General features: G+C 38.1%; 1 protein-coding gene across 1 annotated transcript in view; it reads right to left on the bottom strand.

Annotated features, from left to right (window-relative positions):
• Positions 1 to 12223, bottom strand: part of MCM9 (minichromosome maintenance 9 homologous recombination repair factor) — a 48691-nt gene that overhangs the window by 35230 nt on the left and 1238 nt on the right. Inside the window, exons 2-6 of the mRNA XM_015622341.3 lie at positions 8771 to 9087; positions 7041 to 7122; positions 5897 to 6097; positions 3545 to 3670; positions 2184 to 2303 (exon numbers count right to left, since the gene is read on the bottom strand). Coding sequence (XP_015477827.1) covers positions 2184 to 2303; positions 3545 to 3670; positions 5897 to 6097; positions 7041 to 7122; positions 8771 to 9087 — 846 coding nt within the window. The remainder of the gene's footprint in view (positions 1 to 2183; positions 2304 to 3544; positions 3671 to 5896; positions 6098 to 7040; positions 7123 to 8770; positions 9088 to 12223) is intronic.

Genomic DNA, 12223 nt, shown 5'->3' with positions numbered 1-12223 from the left:
TGGCACAAGGAGAATGTTAATGACCTAATATGCTGTCCTGGTAAAAATAAATGCTTGTACAGAAAACCAAGTAAAACTGGTATGACACAGTTTGGGATGCAGAATTCTAATTCAATGCTTATAAAAGAGCTGGTGTACTAAAAGAGTACCAGATGGGTAAAGGGAACAAGGTATGTCAGTGCACACAGAGTCTTACTAAAGGCTAGTTAGATACCTTATTCGGGGTTTACTCAATCTCAGGTGTGTCTTTTGGCTTAGAGCCAGCAATTAAATGCAATTCAGACTGCTTTTTATAAACAGTAAGGAGCTAGCTGAAAGTGAACTTAGAGATTTAATATTCTTACACTGGAAGAAAGAATGTGCCTTAGGACTGTCCTCTCATGGGAAAGCAGAAACTGGTAATTCAAAGTGTTAAATTAGATAAGCAAAGTAAAGCAGTTTTACAGTTCTCCAAACTAATTTGAAGCTTCTGCCCAGAAAGGAAGTTGACAAAAATCAGTGTTAGGTACAGCTAGCTACAAGAGATTCCTAAGACACTCCTTGCATGGGAAAGGCAAAGAAAATAGTAATTCAAACAGCATCCAAACTCCTGGTCTAGAAATTAATACTTTCGTCCAGCAGTTCTAGCCATGGAAAGGTTCCCTGAAATTAAACTAGGGTTAATAAGATTCCTTGGTAGGCACTCAGGTTTCTTCAGAACATAACAGTCCTGAACAACTCTAAAGTAGAAATTTGATGCTGCTGTCAGAATTTAGAAAAAGGGACTGAGAGAGAAGGGTTTTTTTTAAAAGTAAGGAATATTTAAGTGAAATATAGATGATCTAAAGGTGCAAGACAAACCTTTCATGAGATGAAAGTTCATCTCCACACATCATTAGTGCACATACACCACAGTAAACCTATAAACTGCAATATTTGTTTTCAAGGAAATGTCTTTGAACCTAGCCATCATGGCGGAACTGGAAATCAGATCATATGGAAGGTGAAGCATGGGAGAGAGGCATGGTGAAGAAGGCAACAGCAACATCAGAGACTGAGAGCAACTGGCACAGGAAATCACTGTTTACAAAAATGGGCAAAGTCACATTGAAATACATGGCAAAATTTCACTCCAGGTCACTGCAAGTGCCCTACCAAATCTGAAATTATCAGACTTCTCAATTTTTGTTCACAGAACAAAAAGTGGAGAAAAGATTATATTAAACAAAATTTTCTCTCTGGCTTCTCTTCAGACCTATTTGTTAACAGTTTGAATGGAAAGCCAGGTGCATATGTTTTTCATAACAAGTTCCCTGCACACAGGAGTGTATGTTCCACTTCCACGAATATGGAAGATTCAGTACATACATAGCTGTGGAATTGGGGAAGATTTATCCTTTGGTTCTCCCATGTACAAATAATGCTGTTTCCCAGACATAAAATGATAAGCAACACTCTCTAAGAAATATTCAAGTTACACATGCTAGCTGAGACACTGGGATTTGACCTTAATTATTTTGTCATTTTGAACATACATGTAGCATATTCATTTGTTAAATAAATAAAGTTATTGGAAGAGGTAATCTGACCCTGTACATTGTCCCCAGAAGAGTTTGCAAAGATGCCTGAGAGCAGAGCCAGCTGAGACATACCTAAATTTAACAAAAGGAAGAAAGAGAAAAAAAGAAAAAAAGACAAAAAAACCCACTTGCTCTCTGAAACCATCTTAAAACCATCTTCATGTGTAAGAAATAATTCCTTAACACAGGAGTGAATTTCCAGAAAGCAAACAGAAATCAAACTGGAACCCAGACAGAACACAGAACAGAAAAGGAGATTATCTGTTCAGGAGAAACCAAATGATGCTAGCTCATCACACAGCATGAGCTCTGGAAAGATGTCATATTTTCCATAGCTGGAAAATGCTAAAAATACAGGTCCAGATCACTCTCCACTAGCAAAGCACTGAGAGGTGCCTCTGGATGAGGCTTGTGAGGTTCCCTGCTAGAAGCTCATCACTGTCCTTCGTGGATACAAAGGGACAGGACCGCAGAGAGTCAGATCAGTCCTCATATGCCTCCACAGCAGGTGTCTACTTCAACTGTGCTCATAACAACTTGAGCACGTATGTTCACATATGCAGAAGGCTTCAATATAAACATACTGAGGTGAAGAGATAACCTTACAGCTGAAGAAGCACATACCTGCACTTGTAGATCCAATTCCTGCTGTAAGCACAGAGCGTGGCATAATCTTAACTGCATACTTGAGGAACTGAGATTTCCCTGTACCTGGATCTCCAACCAACAGAAGATGTGATTCACCTTGGGGAAAAACAGTGATGTAGGAGTACAATTCATATACAGACCAACATCAACACAAAACGCTCAGGTTAAATAATGCTTGTCATATTCACCTAAAATTTAGCACTATATATACACATTAAAATATCTATTTCTCCACTCTTTAGTTGGTGTGATAAATACATTGTTTAATAAAGTCATCTAGACACAAATATTTACAATGAAGTATTTATGAAGTATTAGCAGGTTTTGACACGCTGCCTGTAATATAACTTCTTACATTTTAGAATGCTCATTTCTCAGACTCAGCTCATTCTTGACCATGAAACAGAAGGATACCAGGTTTTAGTTACCATTCAACTATTTGGTTATTTAAATTATTGCAAAATGGACTAATAAAATCAGCATGTTGTTTTGCTCAATTAATTTTTTGCCAACAGCTACCCAACTTTGTAATTTCGTAACAATGAAATTACCGAGGTAAATAATTTGGCTGCTACGATCTCAGTGAAGTGCTCTAAATTTTTTTCAACATTTTCTACAAAATACAACCTCAATTCAAATATGAAGTCTATAATTTTATTCAGCTGTTGGAGCATTTAGAATATATTGTATTTGTATACAGAGACATACTTTTCAAAATTATTATGACCTTCATAGATTATGACCTGTGTACCACCTGGCACATGGCATATTTGCCATGTAATAACAACAGAAGGAGAATCAGCAGGCAGGTAACTTGTAGTTACAAGACTAAGTGAGATGTGCTGACAATCACAGATGGAAAAGTCTGGCATTAGGAAGTAAAATGAATCCTTTCATTTTTCCTTTTAATGTACTATAGTGATCTGCATTAAGGAAACATTAAGATTCCATCCTTTGATGCCAAATACTGCTGGGAATATTCTACTAGAAATAATTTCAAAATGTCACTTATACAATAAAAAGTGAGATGTTTTAGATAAAACAGCTGCCTTTAATATTCTACCTAATGGAAAGCTGAAAGTCTGCTTCTATTGGGTTTTATTTGGGAAAAATTAAAATAAAAAGAGGAAGTCTAGACACCCACTTTAACTTGTCTGAGATTTTGGAAGAATAGTCACAATTGATTAAAACTTACTCTCACTCAAGAAAATGGGATGATTATGCTTCCAAGTTCTTACTGGTTTGATTTTGGAAGGGTGGGGCAGTGGGATGTAGGTGAGCACAGGGATGGGAAAGATTGTTACAAAGGATGTGGTACTGTTAGAAACAACACAAACCTCTGGTTCGAGTTCCAGTAGCATCAGTCCTCTGCACACCACCAGCAAGCACCATGGCTACAGCTAGCTTCACCAGGTACAATCCAAAAACTTGAGGACATAAGCTAGCCAAAATTTCATTCCTCCCTAAAACAGGAGCAAAAATGGCACTCAGCGGAGTTAAAACTTAGTTTCCCATGGACTCACATGTACACTGACAAATAATTTGGGCAAGAAGAGTAGGGTAGGAAGGAGATCTTGATTTTTTTTTTCTTTGAATAGGACCCAGAGCAATTGTTTGATCCAAACTTCCTTCACTATAGAGAAGTTAGGTAAGTCACAATCACAAGCAGCAAAGCCAATTCTATTGCAATATAAGGAATGTTTGGTGTGGATAGCAAGATAAAAGGCACTAATTAAATGCCATCATGCAAATTCTTTTGTTCCACATTTACAAGTGTAGAAGCTGTGAAACCTAGAATTTTACAGATTCCAAAATATCCCCTTGAAAACTGGTGTGTAGTACATTTAGGAAAACTAAGAAAACTTCTCTTATTTTGCCTTAAAACTGTGCACACATAGTGTGCTCATTTTCTCATTACCTTTCTTCTCCTTTGATCCTTCTGTGTCAGAGGTCACTCTCTTCCTCCCTACTATAGTCTCTTTCCAGCAGCAGAATATTTCAATCTGCTCTGAAAATGCTGATGGTGTGGAAGATATGTAACAGGATTAATTCTGTCCTTTGAGAGTCTGACACTACCAGCACATAAGGAGTTTCAGGTTATATGCCATGTGCTACTTCCATTGCTAGGGAATAAAAGAGAGTGACCCATTTTGAAAGCTTAACTTTGTGTTTTCAATTTAGATGCACGTACATGGTACTGGCAAAATATAGGCACCTGATGGATGGCTTAAGGTATACGTGTTTCATTTGGAGGTCTTCTGAAGGAATTAACACATCTTTGTCCATACAAAATTGAAATTTTAAGAATGTTGTTCAACCATGCACAGTACAAGATTTAACTCCAGTTAGGACTTAACATTATTACACAACTGACAAAAAATGCAGTAGTAGCTGTCATTATCTCTTGAAAAGCAGTACAGGTACACACACATTCTGTGGCCTCAGACTCCTTAGTCAGATTTGATCTCTGCCCTCAATTTCAACTCAAATTCAGATAAGCAGCCTGAAACAGACATCTTGGGCAGTCAGGGTCCCTCTAATTTCCACCTCAACTTTCTTGTAGCCACTTTGTATTTATTTATTCAGACTGGATAATATTACATAAAATCACGCTGCTCCCTGCAGGCTTCCAAAAATTGTCCTGAGAGTGAAAGATTAAAAGGGACTTTCAAAGAAGATCCAGAGTTACTTTCTGAACAGTTCTAACGAGAGTGATAAGAAATACTCTCATTCCAAACAGCAGAAGGAACAAATGTTATCATTCCAAACAGCAGGTAGCTAGTAATTAAACTGCTTGCCAGGAAATGCAGTTCTGAAGAATCTTTGACACTGACAGGATCTACACTTTCTTACTATGAGTGGGCTCATCTAAGAGAGGTTCCCACCTGCTTTTCCTCCTTTTTGTCTTTAAAGAAGAGAGACTAAGACTTTTCCAGGATTTTACGAGACAGAATGTCAGCCTAATAAAGTTCAGTGATGAAGACCCTAAAGAGTCCATTGAGCTCCTGCAAGAGTTGAGGAGAAGGCATTCAGATTATGGAGAGGGACAGAGTTCCTTCCAGACAGAACTTCTGGTAATTCCAAGGTGGTTGACTGTGGACCATGATAAGTTTAGAACCCACCATACTGAACACTGACTCTTCTGGAAGCCAGTGTGAATTGAGAGGCTCCCCTGCACCTAACTCAAGGGCCTAGGCATACAAGAATTGTGTGAAAGATAGGATGTGCTGATTCCTATGGTAAAGATTCAGAGCTTAATTTGGGATGCAGAGACAGTGTGTCAGCTCTCGCCCCAGAGGGAACAGCTGTGCTGACTAAAGGCAGATCTGGTCCACACTATTTCTTCCAAGAAGTATGCTTCTTCTTTCTTGATTGTAAAACACTTATCTTTTTTTTTTTCCCCTCTGATACTTACATCGTTTCTTATTTCTTGTTAATAAATGTTCCAAGAAAGACTTCAATAGAAAGTTCAAAGAATGAAGATCAATGCAGTAGGTTTGGTACTTCCTTCCACCCCCAGTAGTATTAAAGTAAGAATTTCACATTCTTGTACTGGAAAAAATATATTCTTGATGAATGGGTGAAGAGATAGGATAATGGGGGGAAAATGTGTTCAGCCACTGTATTTTCACTCCTAATTTCATCTCTATCCAATCAAGTGCCTTACTTAAAAGCTTTCAACTACTAACCTGCTAAGGGATCATTCCTATGCCTTTCCCAGAAGTCTTCAAATTCCTTGCGAACTTCTTCATCAATTACAACCCCTGCTAGCTGCTCATTGTTGACTTTAACATAGTTGGCTTTTAAAACAAGCTCCAAGTCACAGCGTGCACCCTCATGGAAAGGTTTCCACCTCTGCATTACCACTCCATACACTGTGATGTCATCTCCTAGAGGTAACAGCAAAAAATTAGAAAAATAACATCTGACTTGAGACACGCAGACACTTCAGCTAGCTGTAATGCACAATAATGCACAATAATGTAATCTAGATCCTGTGTTACAGTTAATAAGGTTAAAAAAAAATATAACAATGAAAAACAAAACTTCCTGCAGTAACTGGAAGTCTAAAACATAAATAAGGTAAACTGCTTAAGTCTGTGGTAGGAAGTTGTTATGTTTTTCCACCTCTGTTTAAGGGAGGTAAAGTCTTAAAGTTATATCTCTTCTTTTAGGAGAGAAGAATTCCCGGTACACTGTAGAAGCTCTTTCAATTAGATTGATTATACAAAAAAAAACCTAGTCAAAACTTATTTGGCATCTGGAAACCTTTGTGATGAACCCCATAATCACTTGCTAACATTCTGAGTAGAGTATTATTCTGAAAAAGTACAACCACAAATTAATTTCTTGAGGAAATGTACCTATCTGAGACTTTTTAGTCTACTCTTCATTCGTCCTCCTGCCAATTGGTTTCTGCTTTGAATGCCAAGTAGTTTTCCCCGCCTGCAGTACTCCTTAAATAGGAGGTCAGGTTTCCTGGCTCTCCAAAACTATGGAGGGGCATCTCATGCTGTGTGACCCAATCTCCTGGGCAGGTTTTACACTTGTTCTACACTAATAAGATTTAATGTATTTTCGTATGTCACAACACATTACTTATTGAAACTGATCTGTCAAACATTCAGGATGTAACCTGAGGGTGCATGACATTTTCTAGAATGATCATCAGCTGCCACGCTAACCTTCAGCCTGAAACAGCAACGTGACTGATGAACACACCTCGTTTGAGGAGCCCCCAACACTGACAGCCACTTGAAAGAGATTCATCCCAAATGGAAAACTAAAAGTGCTTGTGGGTACAAACATAGGTAATGTATGCTGTATCCTCACCAGACTTGCAACTGTCCACCAGATCGTCTTCCAGAACAACCACCATGCAACGAGGAATGCTTCCAACAGACAGCCTCTGAACCTAGGTGATGGGGACAAAAAGCACTTCTCAAAAATTGCACCTCTCAAAAGCCTTTAATTTACAGATGCTGTGATCTACGGCCCTTTCCTGTAACTGAGGTCAGTTCCTGCTTTTTATCACAAAACTTACAGTAAGGATGCCAATGCTGCCCTAAATTTAACAATGAAAGTTTAATGCTGATATTAATGGAAATGGGATTGGGTATTAAATTAGAAGAAGGTGCTCAGTGCTGGGAGAGCTTGTGTGATTTCAATATCCTGCTAAAGAAATTTCACTGAAAGAGGTCATTTAAAAGACCAGATTTTAATTTTTTTTAATTATTATTTGAGTTATTACTAGATACTTCTTTGATTGGTAAAGTTGACTTTGGGTACTGAGGATGTACATGGGTTAGATAACCCTTCACTGAAGTAGATACTGAGAGAATATTCTCTGTATCTGGTATTTAACCATGACTTGACAGTTTGAGATTAAGTTTACACCTAGGTGTCAAGGATTAAATAAAAAACAAGAAAGCCCAAACATATACTGACAAATGTGCCAGTAATTCCTGTAATTCTTTTTATTTTCTCCAGGGCAAAGTCTGCGCAATCTCGTCACAGTTAATTTCCTACCACGAGTCTTTCCATTTACACTTAGAGCTTGCAATAGTTTTGAGAGTATCCACTGCACAAGAAAACAGTCAGAAGTACCATTTCATTCTGCAGCACAGGTCATACATGCTAGAATTCTAAATGTATTCTCTCTCTGGTACCTAGGAAGGTTAATTCACCCTTGTGTATTATCTAAATGGCCACAGGCAGCTCACATCATGGTCAGTACTGACAACACATGCAGTTATTTGCAGAGCTCAGTAGGAAACACAAGGGAAATTCACTCCTAGTTTAACTTTATTGTTTTTAATGAACCCATGTTGCTGAAAATCCTTCCTACCAGCGAGATCTGTGTCACACAGTATAACAAAATATATGTTATAGATATTTCCCATATGTCAGAAACAATCATTATATGTTCATGCAATATGGCACTTATTTCCCAGAAAGTTTTATTCCCTTACTTTTTTTCGTATTCTGAACTTTCAAGACCTTAATTTCTAACTTCATACGTTTCTCCTCTACCTTGTCTGTACTTCCACCCAGGGCTACCATCAGAAAACAAACACAAATTCTGTATGCAGGTTCTGTGAGGATCACATATGCAATAATTGTTGGGTTCAATATTGGCTGAAGGTAAGTACATTTGCAGACACCATGTATTGACCACACTGCACAGCTATAGCTGGCCCTGGCCAACATTGGGCTAGTTTTAGTGCTCAGAACTAGTGATGAACATCAGCATCATGCACAGCAGTGCTTAAAGAAACAATGCACAATTGGTGTTACAGGGATTCAACATAGAATGGAATTTCATCTATGAAAATTTCATCTATTCGCTGAGCATTGGTGTTTCATACAATATCAAGTGGAATTACCCAGTAACAGAAGTGTGGTCTACATGTTGGCTTAATGTTTAACTCTTTGACAGGAAATCTCTCACCAGTGGGTTAACTGGCTTCTTTCAGTCTTCTCAGGCATTTGTTTTAAACAACAGTAGACATCTATATTTTAATACCTTCCCCTTTTGTCTATGTGTATTTTTTTTTCCTTACCTGTTCCTGAATTTTGATTTCTTGATAGTCCCTGCAGCAGGTAGGAGAGGAGGTTGTTCCAGAGAGACACATGAACTTGGTTGAGTTGCAGCCCTCTTCATTGAGACAGGCTGCTGGACGACAGAATGCATAGCACTGCTCAAAGTCAGCCTTGACAACAAACACGTGCTTGCACTTGTTGCAGATGTAACTCCGCTCAAACTCCAAAACCTTCACTGAACTGGTACGTATGACAGTCCCAGTAACAGACAAAAAGTGTCCCACATCCTTGGATTTAGGAATGTGCTCTCGAGTCAGCTCTGGGCAAACAGGCAAACCTGTTAGACAAAAACACATGCAGCATAAGGCTATGCTGATCAAACAAGGACTTAAAATGCAGTTAAACAGAAAGACTAGAAAACATGCCACACATATGAACAGTAGCCATTGTTATTACTGTTTCATAAACATGATTCAATTATTCATCTGTTGTACCATAAATCTGATTCATTGTCTTCAGATGGTGAAAATCATCAGACACTGAGCAGTAGCTGAAAATGTTGCCATTTTACTCTCCCACTCTTGCCAGAGGGTGAATAGTCATGAACAGTTTCCATTCATGGAAACAGATCCTGATGTTCTCATACCTGTATTAATTCAGATGTTCTTTTTGCAGATGCCATTTATTCTACAACTGGTTTATCTGAATGAAATTTTTAGTTATGCTACTTAATTGTGGTTCAACATTATTCCTGCAGCTAAACAGGTGTAGCTCCTAATCTTGTGTGAATTCTCAAGTCTAAGCAAACTCATAGTTGGAGAGCATTTGACCTTAAATCCACGCTGCATACCAGTAAACCTCTAGCACAAGGAAGTTAGCACAAAAAGAATGTAAAGGGCTTATGAACACAGCCAAAGCAAATTCAATTGTACATTCAAATGCACAGTGACAGGACACTTCCCACTTGCTCTCCTTTAATTTCACCCCAGCAGCCAGTTCAGTCATGTGCTGATCCCACTCCAGTGTTCACCCATCACTTGGCACCAGAGTGGCTGAAATCCTCAGGAAGATTAATCTCAACAACTTACAAAGTCTTTATAAAAATAAATGGTCTTGAAATGATCACCTGAGCTAAATATTGCCTATTCAGAAATTAGTAATGAACTACAAGACACTAATAATTATAAACTTAACTGAATTTCTTGGCTTTACTTCCCAAATAGAGCAAGGAAACAGAGATGTAAAAAATCTGCTAGGAAATAATTTTTCTAAGGGGACCAAAACTATTTGTGTGTTTAGGTCAAATCTTCTCAGTGGCTTTGGCTGCTAAAAAAAAATACAAAAAACAAAAATGTCATATTTATTTCAGTGTTTCAAAACCCAAATTCCTTACTTCAGACATGCAGAAACATTCATTCCAGTTTGATGCTTTTAAGCAACACTTGACCTTCTGCTTTTGTTCAAAGAAAATATTTTTAACTATTAAAGTAATTTTAAAAGGCAAGAAAATAAAGTAGAAAAAGTAGAATTAAATAATCAGCAAAAGGAAGTATTTTGTAAAACAGCAAACAGTTTTTTTCTGTTTGACTCTAATAAAGCTATTTAAATGTTCTACCGAGCCTGTTGAAATTTTCATTCTGCCACAAATTTGCATTTCTACTCAGTTCTGGGGAAAAAAAACCCCTTTGTTTCTCCACCTGTTTTGGCCTTTTTTTTCTTAGCTCAGTATTGCTGCCCCTGAAAAAGCTTTTCAAAATGCTTCACATCTTACACTAGAGAGAGCTGCAGCACTATTGTCAGGATACATGATGTTCATCTCTGTGAATTTTGAAGAGACAAGAGTCTAAATGTGACAAAAAGAGCCTTAATTCCAATAATAATAGACTGCTTGACAAACCCTTTAACTGAGTATGTGCCTCTTTGAATCAACTTTACTGTATTTGTCACAAAAAAGCTATTATATCTAAATATCAGAAGCAGCTTGGCCTTCAGTAACAGACACAGTGGTGCTCAGACTAATTCTAAGTAAGGAAAAATCATTTCATGGATTTGTAGCAAAAAACAGAAGCTATACAATCAAATTCCTACAATGCTGAAATTCAGATAAAGAACTTTATCTTTTACTTTCTTCACTGAAGTTAGGGTGATCATCCATTATTAATTACTGCTTATCCACTCCTTCAACCCTTTTTTGAACCCCTAGATGCCCTATCCATATTGGTAAAAGGTGTTGAAAAATCACTTTTCCTCAATTCCAAGCCTGATACCCAGATCCATCACCCACACTCCTGGTAGTTGCCTGCTACTCCCACCAAGAATAGTGCACCACCTTCTCATTCCCTCCTTATCTGACATGGGAATGGAAAGTAGCACTCTAAGATGAGAATCCTGAAGGTAATCAGAATTCAGCATCCACTTAAATGGTAACAGTATCATGGGAAAGTTTGGGTGGAAAAAGGGCTATAGAAAATTTAGGTTATTTCTTGTTTCCTCTGCAGTGAGCCTTTTGGTGGTACAGAACATTAACCAAATTCTATGGACAGATGTTATTTTATTCCTGCTGGATCTCTCAAGGATAACCCCCCCTGTTCTTCACCAATTTCTCTCCACCTTAGGGATGGAATTATCTGTGAGTCTGCTGACTGAATTCTTCTACCAATGATTAGTCAGGCTTGCTTTTATCAGTTACTAAAACTATTTGATCAAGGGTGCTAATTTTGCTGGAGGATGATAAGGGAATATTTAGACAAAACATCACTGTGGGAGGAATGATCAGCTCCAGCAAGAGGCTGGTAAGAAGAAAAGAAATGCCTTAAAGACACCACTGCTCACGCAGAGATCATCTCTCCCTTCTGTACTCCTTCTAATACTTACTGGCAGCTTTTCAAATAATCATACTTGGAGTCTTTTTTTCATACTGAAGCCCTGAACGATGTAAATGCATCTCAGAACACAGGAGGAAAGTTCTACCTCATTCCTGCAATCATAAGTACAGGAAGTTGCCTGAGGTCAAATTTCAGTACAGCACAGAGGCCATCCTTTTACCTCACATACTCAGCAGCTCAGTACAACTTGTACACTTGTACTCAGTGCACAAGTTTCTCAGCACCTGAATACCACAGGATTAACATATATCTGATGTATGCATTGTCATTTCAACATTTTCATGGAAACTCACAGGAATGAAACACAGGCCTATTTAACAACTGTGGTTTATCCAAATTAAAGCTGCCAAACAACTGAATGATCATAAGCCACTCCACAACAGGGCAGGGGAGGGAAATAGAGGCTGACAGCTCTTGGCTTTGCAGACTATTGCTCCAAATTGTTATGACCAGAAATGACCAGAAGGGACGGTGCCACCGCTGACTCCGTTTCCCACAACAGGCAAAAAAGACCTTTCAACCACAGAACCTGCACTCCACATTTACCAAACAAATTTTTATGATTTTGTATAAATTTGGTAAATTACC

The sequence above is a fragment of the Parus major genome, chromosome 3, assembly GCF_001522545.3.
Source record: "Parus major isolate Abel chromosome 3, Parus_major1.1, whole genome shotgun sequence".
Classification (NCBI taxonomy): Eukaryota; Metazoa; Chordata; class Aves; order Passeriformes; family Paridae; genus Parus; species Parus major.
This window is presented reverse-complemented; position numbering and strand designations above follow the sequence as displayed.